We start from the raw sequence: 16,695 nt of genomic DNA, 5'->3' as shown, positions 1-16,695 counted from the left end.
AGGCAGTACTACTTGCTATTTACCCAAGCTGTTAACCACAGCAAAGCTGTTCACTTCACTGAATCTGTTGTATGATCCACTGACTTTGCTACTGTAATCAGATTTCTCTATTGGTGGTTGTTTTGGACTACCTGCATGAGCTCACGATTAGGACTGTTGATATTTTTTAAGATACACTGATATTTTAAAAAAATACCATTCTTGCCCTCATCATGTACAAAAAAAGTATTGATACATCGTTAGGAAAACGTCGACATATCGGCCTACAAAAGTATCGGCTGCACATTGTAAATATACTGCCATTTTTAAGAACTGTATATTTTAGTATTGATTTATTATCAGATGTTCTGTACATCAACAAGCCAGCAGCCTGCTTACCCTCTAGAGTAAAAAATTAAAGGAAAACAATGCACAGTCACACTTGGTGATAACCACTTTGCTAACAATGGTAACTGCATGGATGTTGCACGATAAAAGGTGTACAATGGGTCCGTTGTTCGGCTTCATCTAATGTCAGATATGTCAGGATACTTCATATTGACTTCCCTCTTTTCCAAGTGACCTAGCAGTTGTAGTGTCAAAACTGCATGGTGAAGTTGAACATTGCCGTTTCTGTTGGTAGCACCAAGAGCCAATTACATCAGTAGTTCCCCTCACATGTCTCTGCACAGACCAGTCTTGTCATTTAGATTTTTTCATCATTTTCTGCAACTGTTGTTGAAGAATGCTGATGTGAAGAAATAATGAACTGGTTGTGCTAATTTTTTTTTTTCAGCTGAATCTATAGAAGGTGCAACAATGCAGATAAATTTCGTACGAGAGACTGCTTTGAAAGCAAACCTATATATGTTTTTTTGGAAAAACAGAGTATTTGACAAAGTAAGCAGTGAAATACATGGAAACTGATTACAGCAGAATAAAAAAGGCTAGAAAGTTTAAATACCTATGTGAAATAAAACAATCAAGTACTGTGGACAAAGACGCTAATTCAGCAAGTGCAAGGAAAACTGAAGTGGCTTTTCAATCAACAGAGAATTCATATAACAAGAAATGTTTACCCATAAATGCAGAACTCCAGCACTACAGGATTATCATCAGACCAGAATGCCTTTATGCTTCAGAATGCCTTTTGTTACAAAGCAATTATGTGAAATAGCAAAGAAAGATAACTAAATAGTCTGGAAAATCTTGGACCAAAATATGACAACAGGAAAAGCAAATTATAAAGTAATAAAGAAGTTTATGAGTGAACAGAAGGAAACCAAACACAATGAAGAAGAGATAATTTTTTTGACAGAAACCCAAAACATCAACGATGTGGATTAGAGAAATTAAAGCATACCTGAAGGAAATGGAAATAACAGAGGAAAAAACAAGAAAAAGAGAAAAGTTCACAGCAAAACTAAATGTTTCAAGGATTTCCAGGGGGAAAAAACAAAGAAAAGACAGGTGCAAGTCAAACAGAAGAAAGAAGAGAGCGACACAGAGAAAGAATGAAAAACCAATGGAAAGAAAGAAGGGTGAAAAGAAAACAGACGCAAGTTATTTCATGTGCTTCTCAGTAGGCCAAACCAATAAAACAAAACAACAACAACAACAATAAACTGAAATAAAATATTAATTTTATTTTGATTTGTACCATAGATTCAATAACCACAACGTCGTAAACAATACAAAAAATCTGCAAATGAAATTTTAATTTAGAACTCAAGTGTTTCCTTCATTCCATAATCTGATACACCTTTTATAACTTTCTCCTTGATCTGTCTTAAGCTAATACATGTAGTTACAGTTAACTATCCATATAATTTCAAATAAATTAAGGGACTAATTTACCTTTAGCCAATAATCTGATCCAATAGTTGCATATATATGAGTATGCCATAAGCGAATCTGTGGTATTGTGTGGATTTGTTCTTCCACCAAATACAATCATATAGTCATCAGTTGTAATAGCAGAATGTAAAAATCTTGCCCGAGGCTAAAAATAATAAATTAATTCCACTGTAGTCAAAGTTACAATGAAATTACTGAATCACATGCATGATGCAGTGAACACCAATATTTTGAAAATGATCTTGTCTCAAATTATCACACTACAATGAAATATTTACATCGAAGCATTAAAAGTCAAAGAAATAACTTTCAATAGAGTAATTTTAACATGCAAAAGTCTTTGTAACTTACCAAGAGGTCCGATGCTGGATTATAACCCTCAAAGGTTGGAAGTACTGACCACTTCTGTGATGGATAATGAAAAGAGTAGAGCTTACTTGATATAAATGAGCTGTTGAAATCAAATATATAGCCTCCGAATACATAGAAGCTTTCTGTTGGGTTATGGTATACAGTACTATGGCCATAAATTCCTGCAGAAGGAAATGTTTGCATTAATTTAAATGTTACACAGCTTTTAATAAAAGCAGCGTGTTAGGATTACAAAATTGCTTTCATGCCGCAGCAGGCACTGACAATCTTTATAATATTTAATACATGGTACAAAACAAAGCATCACAACGCTCAATGTTTAAAATACAATTTTATAGCAATCAATGAGCTTTCTTAGTTTCCCAGTCACAATCTTTTAAATTGCTTCACAAAGTCGTCAATTATTTCACATTACATGCCACTTCATCCTTAATAATTTACACAATCAGAAAAAGCAGCAATAAAAGAATAATCCGGATTATATTAACAGAAAGAGAGGTAGAGCATTAAGTGAAACAAATAGCAGAATCATGACAGCAAGTGTTATATTTCTTACCATCGTGAAAAGTTATTGGGTAAACTAACTTTTGTGTGTGTGTGTGTGTGTGTGTGTGTGTGTGTGTGTGTGTTTTGCCTACTTTAGAACCGTGAAAAATATAAATCAGATAAAAGAAAAATTATTCTCTCCCATTTACCCTTGCACATATACTAGGACACTCAAACTGCCTAGGCTGATAACACGACCATTATTCTAAGCGTTTCTTAAGTAACTGATATAATAAGATAATACAGAAGGATAAAGAAAGAACATGGGATATTGTCCCAAGTTGATTTCTTATTAAAAACAGGATGAGGCAGTCTTCATCACAATACATTAAAAGCTCCTTCCTAATAATTTGTGGACCAAGTTGGAAATTTTACAGAAACATTAAAGTGATTTAACATTCATCTCATTGTCTGTTAAAATAAAGTACAGAGTTACAGTTAAACTAATCTCTTTTCTGAATATTTATTTGTTTAGTTCATTTTGACCCTTCAGGATCATGAGTGACTTGTTCAGTACATCTATTTTCTTCCCATTCTCTCTTCTGTCTCTTGCTTCTCCTGGTTTTCTTTACTTACACGATCTTAATTTTGATCCTGGTATCAATCCACCTGTGGCTTTCACCATTATTTTATAGCTGGACCTATCCTGCACTGCTGCTGGTTGTCTTTGCAACATATCATAGTCAAAGAACTAGTTGTCGGTACAGTAAGTTTAACATGCAAAAGTAGTTTTAACTCAACAAGAGGTTCGTTGCTGGATTACAGTCCTCAACTGCTAGAAGTACTAAGCATTTCTGTGATAGGTAATGAATGGAACAGAGCTTATTTGATATAAAATAGCTATTGAAATCAAATATACAGTGTCCAAATACAAAGAACTTTCTGCAGCATCTGCAATTCCATCTATTATGCTCTTACACATATACATAGCTTACCCATTACGCCCCACGTGTCGTCCCCCCCCCCCCCCCCCCCCCCACCCCGGATACCAAAGCATGTGTTCATTCTCCACTATTCGACCTTCAACTTCCCAGTCACTATCTGCAACCATTACTTTATTGTTACCACGCGCAATCTAAAAGCCAGGTATCACTGCAGATTTGGGTACATTTTTCAGTGCAGTTCCTGCATCTTATTCTTTCTCATAGCAATGCTATATCATCTGGAAGGGCTACACAGTTTACAGTGGTATTTTGTTTTCTTTTGTATCCAATTTGTACACTTCCAATAGTTATGGTTCTGTTCACCTGTCTCCAAAGTCCAACCACTTCATTCAGCAATGATTTGAAAAGAATCAATGTCTCTTCCTTGGTGAACTTCTGTCTTTATTTCATAGCTTTCCAATTTAAAAGCTCTTTTCAATGCAGAGGTTCAGCACTTCATATTTGCAGTTGTGCCTGCCAATATGTACCTTAATAATTCATGTGTTATAGCAGGTACAGACAAGAGTTCTGCTCAAGTGCAGTGCACATGCTCACGTACTAATCTCTACATCTACATCTACATCATCTACATCTACATGGATACGCTGCAAATCACATTTAAGTGCCTGGCAGAGGGTTCATCGAACCACCTTCACAATTCTCTATTATTCCAATCTCATATAGTGCGCGGAAAGAATGAACACCTATATCTTTCCGTACGAGCTCTGATTTCCCTTATTTTATCGTGGTGATCATTCCGCCCTATGTAGGTCAGTGTCAACAAAATATTTTCACATTCGGAGGAGAAAGTTGGTGATTGGAATTTCGTGAGAAGATTCCGTCGCAATGAAAAACGCCTTTCTTTTAATGATTTCCAGCCCAAATCCTGTATCATTTCTGTGACACTCTCTCCCATATTTCGTGATAATACAAAATGTGCTTCCTTTCTTTGAACTTTTTTGATGTACTCCATCAGTCCTTCCTGGTAAGGATCCCACACCACGCAGCAGTATTCTAAAAGAGGATGGACAAGCATAGTGTATGCAGTCTCCTTAGTAGGTCTGTTACGTTTTGTAAGTGTCCTGCCAATAAAACACAGTCTTTGGTTAGCCTTCCCCACAACATTTTCTATGTGTTCTTTCCAATTTAAGTTGTTCACAATTGTAATACCTACGTATTTAGTTGAATTTACGACTTTTAGATTAGACTGGTTTATCATGCTACCGACGTTTATCGAGTTCCTTTTAGCACTCATGTGATGCCCTCACACTTGTCGTTATTTAGGATCAACTGCCACTTTTCATACCATTCAGATATTTTTTCTAAATCGTTTTGCAGTTTGTTTTGATCTTCTGATGATTTTATTAGTCGATAAACGACAGTGTCATCTGCAAACAACCGAAGACAGCTGTTCAGATTGTCTCCCAAATCGTTTATACAGATAAGGAACAGCAAAGGGCCTACAACATTATCTTGGGGAATGTCTGAAATCACTTCTGTTTTACTCGATGACTTTCCGCCAATCACTACGAACTGTGACCTCTCTGACAGGAAATCGCAAATCCAGTCACATAACTGAGATGATATTCCATAAGCACACAATTTTACTACGAGCCACTTGTGTGGTACAGTGTCAAAAGCCTTCCGGAAATCCAGGTATACGGAATCAATCTGAAATCCCTTGTCAATAGCACTCAGCACTTCATGTGAATAAAGAGCTAGTTGTGTTTCACAGGAACAATGTTTTCTAAACCCATGTTGACTGTGTGCCAATAGACCGTTTCCTTCGAGGTAATTCATAATGTTTGAACACAATATATGTTCTAAAATCCTGCTGCGTATTGATGTTAATGATATGGGCCTGTAATTTAGTGGATTACTCCTACTACCTTTCTTGAGTATTGGTGTCACCTGTGCAACTTTCCAGTCTTTGGGTATGGATCTTTCGTCGAGCAAACGGTTGTAAATGATTGTTAAGTATGGAGCTAATACATCAGCATACTCCAAAAGGAACCTAACTGGTATACAGTCTGGACCAGAAGACTTGCTTTTATTAAGTGATTTAAGTTGCTTCACTACTCAGAGGATATTTACTTCTACATTACTCATGTTGGCAGCTGTTCTCTAAACGAATTCTGGAATATTTACTTCGTCTTCTCTCGTGAAGGCATTTCGGAAGGCTGTGTTTAGTAAATCTGCTTTGGCAGCACTGTCTTTGATAGTATCTCCATTGTTATGGCGCAGAGAAGGCATTGATTGTTTCTTGCTGCTAACATACTTCACATACAACAAGAATCTCTTTGGATTTTCTGTCAGGTTTCGAGACAAAGTTTCATTGTGGAAACTGTTATAGGCGTCTCGCATTGAACTCCACGCTAAGTTTCGAGCTTCTGTAAAGGATCGCCAATCTTGGGGATTTTGCGTCTGTTTAAATTTAGCATGTTTGTTTCGTTGTTTCTGCAACAGTGTTCTAACCCATTTTGTGTACCAAGGAGGATCAGCTCCATCGTTTGTTAGTTTATTTGGTATAAACCTCTCAATTGCTGCCGATACTATTTCTCTGAATTTAAGCCACATCTGGTCTACACTTATATTATTAATTTGGAATGAGTGGAGATTCTCTCTCAGGAAGGCATCAAGTGAATTTTTATCTGCTTTTTTGAATAGGTATATTTTTCGCTTATTTTTCGAGGATTTGGGGATTGCAATACTTAACCTCGCTACGACAACCCTGTGTTCACTAATCCCTATATCGGTTTTGATGCTGGTTATTAACTCAGGATTATTTGTTGCTGTCTTATATGGGTGTACATTCCTCCACTATCATGCCACATTGTTTTTGCAACAAGACAGGGAAGGGGGATAAACTGCTAAAGCACTGCATGCAGCTTTCTTTCATATTTGATATTTATCAACAACAAAGATCACAAACAAAAAAAATTTTAGCATAATTATTTTTGGCATGCTGGAAACATTGAAAAAGACAGTTTGTTACTCTCAAGAGGAAGAGGCATTGAGTCGCTGACAGGCAGAATGAAAAGTATACTAAACATTTAAGCTTTCAGCCAGAAAGTCTTCTTTGTAAATAAAACACATATGCACGCAGGCGCAGGCACACGCGCACACACGCGCGCACGCACACACGCACACACACTATATTTCTCTCTCTCTCTCTCTCTCTCTCTCTCTCTCCCTCCCTCCTTCATGGTCACTGTGTCCTGACTGGGGACTCCACTAGCTGTCAGACTTGTCCACCTACAAACCTTTTCACAGTGACCTGATTCCAGCAACCTAGCAGGATTTCCAGTTCTTCCTCAAATCCTTTGTCCATCCCAGAACCTCTCCCCTGAATCTTAACATCTCCTCCCCGTTATTGATCTCCGCACTCCTACGCGATTCCTAAAGTTCGTACACAAAACCACCTAGAATGCCCCATTGTGGCTGGGTACTGTGCCCTCACTGAGAGAATCTCTGCTCTTGTGGACTTTCAGCCTGTTATCTGTACTCTACACTACCATATAAAGGCCTCAAACATTTCCTCCACAGTTCCTGCTCCTTTATCACCTGGCACCACACTCATCATTTTCAATGCCATCTCCCCCTACCCTAACATCCCAATGCCCGTGGCTTTGCCACTATCAAATGCTACCTTTCCTGACACCCAACTGATTCGAAACATACAACTTCCTTCCTGGTCACCATAGCCAACGATATCCTCATCCACAATTACTTCTCCTTCGTACGCATTGCCTACAAACAAATCCATGGTACAGCAAAGAGCACCTGCACAGCACCATCCTATGCCAATGTATTTCAAGAGAAACCCTTCCTAACCCTTCACCTGGTTCAGATTCACTTATGACATCTTTGTGATGGGGATTGAGAGTGTCAACACACTATTCATTTTGCTCCAGAATCTCATTACCTTGTCCTCCATTTGCTTCACCTTGGCCTCCTCAACCCAAGCCATCTTCCCCGATGTTGTCCTCCACCTCAAGGATAACTACATCAGTACTTCCATCCACATAAAACTTAACAACACCTCCATTTCGACAGTTGCCACCCACTCCATACCACGAAGCCCCTTCCACACAGTGTAGCCACCCGTATTTGTTGCACTCTTTAGTGAGAAGCAGTCCACCTCCAAATATGCTAAGAATGGCCTTTGCAGACTGAAATTACCTCCCAACCTTGTACAGAAACAGATATCCTGTGCCTTCTCTCTCCAGTCACCTACCACCTCCCACATGCCCACTGCTCTGCCACATAGAAACACTCCTCTCATGAGTTAGTACCACTCAGGACTGCCAGCAACTGGATCACTTACTTTGCCAGTGTCTCAACTACGTCTCATTGTGTCCTGAAATGAGGACTACCCACCCATTATCCTGCCCACCAATCTCACAGTGACTGAGCAGGGTACTGCAGTAGTTAGCACATTGGCCTCACATTCAGGAACACAAGGTTCAAACACACGCCCAGCCATACTGATTTAAATTTTCTGTTGTTTCCCCAAATCGCGTAAGGAAAATGCCGAGATGGGTACTTCAAAAGGGCACAGCCGCTTTCCTTTTCTAGCCTTCCATAATCCGAACTTGTGCTCCATCTTTAATTAACTCACTGTCAACGGGACGTTAAACACTAATCTCCTCCTCGCACAGCCATATTCAGACTCTCACCAATATCATTATCCATCCCCACTCCACCCCTGCTCCCAACCCATTGCGTCAATACTCATGTCCCTGCAATAGGCCTAGATACATGACCTGTCCCATACAATCTCCCACCGCCATCACCTGCTCCAGTCTTGACACAAGCGTTGTCTATTGCATCAATGACATGGCTACATGTGAAAGCAATCATCCATTCTAAAAGCTAAGCTGCAACCATTATGCTGCCTTTTTATGTGGGTACAACTAACAAGCTGTCTGTCAGCAACAATGGAAACTGCCAAGCTGTGGTCTAGAAGACACTCGGACCACCCAGTTGCTGAATGTGATGCCCAACACTATGCGATTCAGTTCAATGACTGCTTCACAGCCTGCGCCATCTGGACCTTTCGTACCAACACCAGCTTCTCTTAATTGTGCATGTGGTAACTCTCCCTACAACATATCCTTTGTTCCTGAAATCCCCGTCCTCAACCTTCGCTAGTCCCAGTCCTCCATCTACATATTCCCTTCCCTGCTCCAATTCCAGCATTACACACGCCTTCATTCCATCAACACACCCACTAGTCTTTTCCATTTCCATTTCTATCTCTCTCTCTCCCTTTTCTGCTCCTCCCCCCCCCCCCCCTCCATCCCTCACACAATGTATTGGCTTTGCATCTAGCAGCCCTATCCTGTCACTCCATGCTCTTACAGGCAGCAGAACACATTCTCCCACTCCTACCCTGCTACTGCTCTCCCTCCCCACCCTATGCCTCCTCGTTACCCCCACCACCCACCCTGGATAGCTGCTCATGTCAGACACAGTTTCAGTTCGCAGTCAAGACACAGTGGCCAGAGACAGTGGTCATGTATGTGAGAGTTGTGCTTATGTACATCTACCTTTGTAGATGTATAGTAGTCTTTTCATCATGCCTGCCTGGAACTCAATGTCTCCTCCATGGGATTAGTAGCAATCTGTCCTCTTTGTAACACTGTTGTTATTCCATCCTGGTGTTTCCACTGTTTGAAGACAACAAAATTTATAACTGGCACTAACAGTCAGCATATGGACAGAAACAGATAGTTCTGTAGATTCTCACCACTTAGATTGCCACATAATTGTGACATATTTAGTTTCATAACCGAAAAAAAGTCTTTTATGCACATATGTTGACTGAAAGACTGATATCACATTTGCAACCTTGTTATGGAGATGTGGAAATTCTTCTCAAGGAAAACAACAATTAACTCCTGGACAGTTTTAATATTAAACAATTTGTCTTTTAAATAGGAATTATATTCCAGATTGACCAGTCCATCTGCAGATGCAAAGGGACCTTTCAAATGGAGTCACGAACTGTCTCATACACAGCTCAAAAATAAATCTAAGATTGGCAGTGTCCTCAAATGTTTAGAAGCTTATTCCTGTAATTCATGCAGTGGCACAACCGATCGTTCAAAATACGGATTTTCTTTAACACCAGTGAGCTTAGGAAAATGGATGATGTTCCTTTCAGAAGCTGTCCCTTCCACAATGCAATTTTCTTTTTAAATGCATACACTGTCAAGATGAAATCAGCAATAAGTAGCTTCTCACCTTTTTTTTTTTTTTTTTTTTTTGTTTGTGGTTTTAGGGCGCAAAACTTCTATGGTCATTAGCGCCTGCTTCTCACCTTGTCAACTCTGTTAAAAATGCAAGGTCTGAAATCCAATCCACATCTTCTAATTTTCATTCTCGGTTTCCTCTTTCATTCAGAAATTCAACAATAGCAGCTCTTAAATGGAAAACGTATTCCAGGCACGTCCTTGGACTTAACCAACATATCTTGCAGTGATATATAATGACTATATACCCTTCGTTCAACTCTATCAAAAAAACTGTTGCAACTATTATGTAATAATGCTGGCAATTTCAGAACATTCACTATTCAAAACACCATTTCCATCACATATTCCAAGCCCATATATTTAACACAAAGGACTTCTTGATGTACAGAGCAATGAATCCCGTAAAAATTGTCTATTGACTGTTATAATTTTTACTTCTTTTGTCAACAACTAAATCTAAATTCTTTCTGCATGGTGTCGTAATACTGTTTCACAGCAAATTCGCAGCACCCATCAATTATGCAACAATGCAATAAATACTGAGAGTCTCATCCTTCTCCTCTGTGATTCCCATTCATCTTTAAAGGATTATGGTGACAGACAGCTAGATTGTCTCTTTTTGCACAAACAGCCACTGGGCCTGTGCTCTTCCTTTATGCCACAAACAAATAGTGAAGAGTAATTCTGCTGACCCGAAGAAAGTCGCGCCAAGCAAAATAAGCTGCATCAAATGCTGCAAAAAAAGTTTCAAATTGCACCAATAAATGAAATGTTCCACTTTACCGAGAAGGACCAAGCAAAGCTGAGATGTACTGAGTAGCTACATGTGAAAAGCACATTTGTATGCATGAATTTTGCACACTGTGGCCAATCCTGAGTTTCCACTGCTTTGACAAAAGAACATTCAGTAACCTACTCCAGTACAAATTGACAGTATTCTAATAGTTTTGATTACAAAAATCTTTTCCACACAGTTCTCCTATTTCAGAAACCACTTTCATACTTTCCAGTGCTTGACCCGAGCTGTTCCTCCACCCTATTCAGCAACAATCTTTAAAAAATCTTGAGTCTAATGTTCAGTAGGGAGATACCTCTGTAGTTATTCAACACTTTTGTGTAACTTATCATGTATATTGAACTGTCTAAATATAAAATACAATCAGTATTTTTGTGGTATACTGTAATCTGTATGCCACAAGCCCTGTATGAGTGAATTCCATGACTAAATGGCTGACTCAGCATTCTACACCTTATTGTCTGTCACTTCCTGCTACTCTTCTTCACAGTGGTGCACAACTCAACATCTCAATAGTGAGCTGATAGCGTGTAAGGAAACAGTTTATTACAGAATGGGATTTTCAGTACTTGCTTTCCTGAATTCCTATGTGCACTGGTACCATCCTCCAGCTTTTGTAGGCACTGAAGTACATCCTAGATTATTTTATCTGCTGGTATATGTATTGCACACAGAGAGAGGCACAACAAAAGTTGAAGCACTTGAAAAATTTTGAAAGCTGAACACACTGATCAGATCGTGCCTCAAGATCAAATTTAATTCTGCATAAATGCAGTAATTTTGATTCATTGATGAATTTTGAGGACATAATCACAGAAAGCAACATATAACAATGACATATTACTTAGATCCATGATTAAATATTGTCATTTAGTTGCAGTTCTTGTTTAAAATGTCACAAACCATCAAATTAAGAACAGTTAAAAGAGGAAGGCACTCACTCCTGAACTTCACTGACCCTCTTCAGTAAGCAAAACAGCTATCAGTTTTAACTCTTAGTCTGAGCTCTTATGCTTCTTACACAAATTGGCACTAAATCATGTTTTAAGGTGATCTCAAATAACTGCGTAACTCACAGTCAACGTATGAGACTTGGTACCACAGTAGTGTAATGGCAGTTTAGTCCACTAGTGATACTGGAAAAATTTGGAATGTTGAATATATTTTTTATATGCTGTTCTGCAGACACAAATTATATAAAATGCATTGTAATGATAGTCCACCAGAGCTGCTGCTTTTTTTAAAATATATTTTCCATTTATTTCTATTGGTTATGAGCACAGCTCATTTTCAGGTGGTAAGCAATACGATCCGCACCCCCAAAACGAAAGTACATCCTATAAGAAGAAAAACATTTGCGGTGGTGTTGCATACTGATTGAAAATGAGTCATGCTCCAAAACTGATAGCAATAAATACAAAAAAGACAAAAAACCTGATCTGTTGGACTACAATTTCAATACATTTTATAAATATCAACAGATCACAGGGAATTTCACACAGTAAGTAGCAATTCTTCAGTCTAAGCGTCAGAGGCTGGGTATGGTGCAATTCATCAGCCCATTTGTGGCCAGCTTGATCTTACAGTGGATAACATCAATAACCTACAGATAAGTAGGTCTCACTGGTCATTCTAAGGCCTCATAAAACCAGAGCAGACAAGCACTCTCTGCCCCCTAAGATCTATGGCTCAGACACTGGTTCATTATGTGTTGTAACAACAGCTCTGAAATAAATAGGTTTGCTTTTTTTTTCCAAGCCAGATAAATTAATAATATGACAGAATGCCTAAAATCAACACACATGTATTTATTGGTAGATATTTTAAAAGCTAGTTCTGGAACCAGCTTCTACAACCTCTTGTTTGTTGTAACTGACAATATGCTGTTGCAAAGCTGGGAGATGAACAACGTACTGAAAAATCTTTCAGAAATATGGAGCACTACTTAAGACTTTATACTAAGGTCATTTTACTACTCGTGTCAATGGTAAAGAGAGTAGCTCCTGAAGCAGTTCCTTCATGGACACCATTCTCCTGCTCAAAACTGTCTGACATAACCTCCCCAACTCTACTACCAAAACAAAGCAATGTAAAAAAACAGGCTCAAATGAATAGACATACATTACCACGGAAGCACCACTACTGAAGATGCCCAAGAATATTGTACCTAAAAGTCGCATCATATTTATATTTTATATCAAATAATATTCAGAAACCCTTATGTATAATCACCTTCAGCAGAATCAGGTGTTTATCGGTTGATCAGTACCTCCTAAACCCTCACTGGAAGCAACTAAGGAGCTGCCTGTACTGCCGTATCCAGATCATGCTGTCAGTAACGATTTGCTCCAGTGACTTTTCCACACAGTTCTTTCAGGGAGTGCTTCTGTAACCAATGGGGGATGTATAGTCCTCCTCTGCTTTGAGGAGGGGAACCAAAATTGGGCTGGTAATAGTCATGACTGCCAGACTGTATTAAAAAATTGTGGTAATATTTTTTATTCAGTTTTTAAACACTGCAGAATGATGTATCAAATATAGTTGTGACTAGGTCCAGTATCATGAGCTTCAGACAGTGCTAAATCCAGCTCCCAAATGGAGAAGTGGCAATTGTAGCACTCATAATCTGACGCAGAGCCCACCTTCTCGTTGGTTGTATTATAGTGATGGAAAGCTGGAAATCAGCTGGCAACAGCAGCAGGGACTGATGTACCCTGTCTCAGCACAGCTGCTATAGTTCCCTGACTGTTTATTGGAAATAGTCCTTATGGCTTCACATATTTCAGTAGAGCAATTGAAATGACTGGTAGTGTAGGAACAGATGCCATGATCATTTTCTGCCCCTTCTCTCTCTCTCTCTCTCTCTCTCTCTCTCTCTCTCTCTCTCTCTCTCTCTCTCTCTCTCTGTGTGTGTGTGTGTGTGTGTGTGTGTGTTTGTGTGTTCATCACACAGCAGAGCTGCACAGATGGCTCAGACGGGAGAAGGCCACTCTAAATTACATGGCAGAGAGAGAGAGAGAGAGAGAGAGAGAGAGAGAGAGAGAGAGAAGGGGCAGAAAATGATCATGGCAACTGTTCCTACACTACCAGTCATTCCAATTGCTCTACTGAAATATGTGAAGCCATAAGGACTATTTCCAATAAACAGTCAGTCAGATGGGCTGAGGATTTTAGGATCGATAAATCAGCAGAAAGATGAATCACGCTTGTGATGTAGTCCATCCAGTCCTTGGTGCTGCCTTAGCGTTAAAAATCAGGCAATTGGCAGTACAGTATCCCAATTCTCTCTTCTGACACATCGTGGCACCTTCTTTTCAGGAACTGCCTCTTCTGGTACATGAATCCAGAGAGGGAAATGGTCGCTGAACTGAAAGTCGCCACTAACTTCCCACTGAATGAATTTAGTGAGCACTGACGAACAAAAGGAGAGGTCTGCTTCTATGAATGACACTATAATAGTGCTGAAATGTGTGCTGCTGCCAATGTTGAGGATACACAGCTACTGCAACATCACCAAGCTCTCTAATAACTCGACTTCTGTGGCAGATAGAGGATGACAGCCGTAATATGCAGTGCAGGTTAATCCTGCAGCAGGAGCGCCTACATACAAAGTGTGTCAATCACAAATAAAATTGTTTTGTACTGTTCCATTGTTGTTTCACAATTCTAAGCCCACACCTATTTCTTCATTATTGCTTTGGCTAAGAGTGATAAAGTGTATTGTCAGAGCAGCAGTTATACATGCATAAAATAAAGATTAAGCTAGGTGAGGGAAAAATTTTACAATCCTTGCAAGAAAATGACCCACATTACAAGCTATCAGTACAATCCCATAATTAGGCAGTCATCTACAACCAAATAAGAGGCTAACTGCACTGTTTAATGCCTGGAATGGGTCATTACTGTGGGGTAACACAAGAACATGGCAACAGTGTGATATAATATGAATTTATTTTATTATTGTTTAATTAAATGGTGCATTAGCTCATATACATAAGTTTATTTTATTTTTGTTTAATTAAAATGAGATTAAACTATGATTCTGCTCATACATGTTTACCTTGGTAACATAAAGACAGCTGTTATTTACATGTGTACAAGGTACACCACGTGCCCGCTCGTGTTATAAAAAATGGCACTCCTGCCTGAGTGTTAAAGTTCTAAAGCAACAAGTATAATTGGGGGAATTGCATGAAGAGGTACGTGAGACTCTTGCATTCACGTTAATGTTTCGTATGATGTTTTCAATCATCAATGAAAATATTTCTGCAGCAGAAGCACTGAGACTGGTAACATTCAAAACATAAAATAAATATCACTAAAAAAACAATAAAACTACAGGCTTCTGAATTTATGCAGAGGTTACCATCAACAACAACACAGCCAGAAATGAGAGATTCACTGTACCTCTAATATCGTTATAAGTAAATGAGATTTATGTATACCTATGGGTCCACTTCCTGAAGTATTCAGGCTGTTCCATATATTTGAACCAATATCGTATTCCCAAATGACATCCATAAATCCATATTTGGGGTTGAATCCTCCAATCAACACCAAGCTTTCAGACTCACTCGAGAGTCCACGGTGCAAAGTCAGTGTATGGCCAGCAAGTGGAGGTGGACATTTTTCAATCTGTAATCCAGGATTTCCCTCTCAAGATAACAGATAAGCAGACAAAATTATTAAACAAAAAATTACTTTAGAGTTACAAAGATACCTTAATATCAGTCCATCTTTGGTTCTTAAGGCTGAATTTCCAAAAATCATTCAATATGTTTCGTGATAAGCCTGTTAAATGTTCCTTTTCTGCTAAGCCACCATATACATAAATGTCTTGGGTTGTGTGCACAATTTCAGCTGCATGAAAATAGCGGCCCTGTGGCATATTTACATCTCTGGTGGAATCTACTGTGACCTAAAAGAACATTTAATAATGGAAATTAAACAGAATTCCACATCAAAAGAGTATGACAAATTAATTGGCCATAAAAAGTTCTCTCTTTCTAATAGTCATTTTGCTCGAACAAAAATTAACTGCTTGAGTATTAGATTGTAAGGTTAGTATGGACACTGAAGCTCACATGTACTGAAAGAACATTCAACTAGGCCTACTAATACAGAACTACAAAAATGTTGCAGTTTTGAAGTCAACATGACACTGACATGGCACACTTGTAGTAGAGGATTTGAAGCAACGAAATTCTGTTAAAGGCTATTCAGAAAACAAGAGGCTATTCAGAAAACAAGAGGACAGCAGCCTTCTCTATAACTGACAAGAAGCTAGTATTAACGTTTTATCAAATAAATTGTTACCAAGGAACAATTCTGTCTAATTTCCATTGATTTAGCTGATGTAAAACTTGCCTGAAAAGAAAACACGTAAATAACAATGACCGACGAAGAGGAGTCATGTAAGAGTGATCACAGATCACAGAGAGCAAAGCAGTCCTGTACATTAGTGTATACATGGACACAAACAACTTACAAGTAAAATCAAACAGCACAACGAAAAGGACAGACTGCTACTCACTGTAAAGATGACACTTTGAGCTGTAGACATGCATAACAATAAGACTGTTATACATTCAAGCTGCTGACCAAAGTGTTCTTCAAGGAAAACATGACTGCCCCTCACCCCATACACACACACACACACACACACACACACACACACACCAACACAGTCATTCAAGCAAGCACACCTCACACACACATGACCACTATTTCCCACAGCTCGGACTGGAAGGTGTGTGTGAGGTTAGGTTGTGTGTGTGTGTGTGTGTGTGTGTGTGTGTGTGTGTGTGTGTGTGTGTGTGCTGTCTTTTCTGAAGGAGGATTTGGCCAAAAGCTCACATGTGTAACAGTCTTTTCATTGTGCCTGTCTGAAATTCAATATGTCATCTTTAGAGTGATTAGCAACTTACCCTTTTCAAAATATTGTTGCTTAAGTTATAGGTGT

General features: G+C 38.9%; 1 protein-coding gene across 1 annotated transcript in view; it reads right to left on the bottom strand.

Moving 5' to 3' along the window:
* Positions 1–16,695, bottom strand: part of LOC126483663 (multiple epidermal growth factor-like domains protein 8) — a 364,127-nt gene that overhangs the window by 84,202 nt on the left and 263,230 nt on the right. Inside the window, exons 24-27 of the mRNA XM_050106722.1 lie at positions 15,454–15,651; positions 15,179–15,368; positions 2,188–2,369; positions 1,837–1,981 (exon numbers count right to left, since the gene is read on the bottom strand). Coding sequence (XP_049962679.1) covers positions 1,837–1,981; positions 2,188–2,369; positions 15,179–15,368; positions 15,454–15,651 — 715 coding nt within the window. The remainder of the gene's footprint in view (positions 1–1,836; positions 1,982–2,187; positions 2,370–15,178; positions 15,369–15,453; positions 15,652–16,695) is intronic.

This window comes from Schistocerca serialis, chromosome 6 (assembly GCF_023864345.2).
Source record: "Schistocerca serialis cubense isolate TAMUIC-IGC-003099 chromosome 6, iqSchSeri2.2, whole genome shotgun sequence".
Lineage (NCBI taxonomy): Eukaryota > Metazoa > Arthropoda > Insecta > Orthoptera > Acrididae > Schistocerca > Schistocerca serialis.
This window is presented reverse-complemented; position numbering and strand designations above follow the sequence as displayed.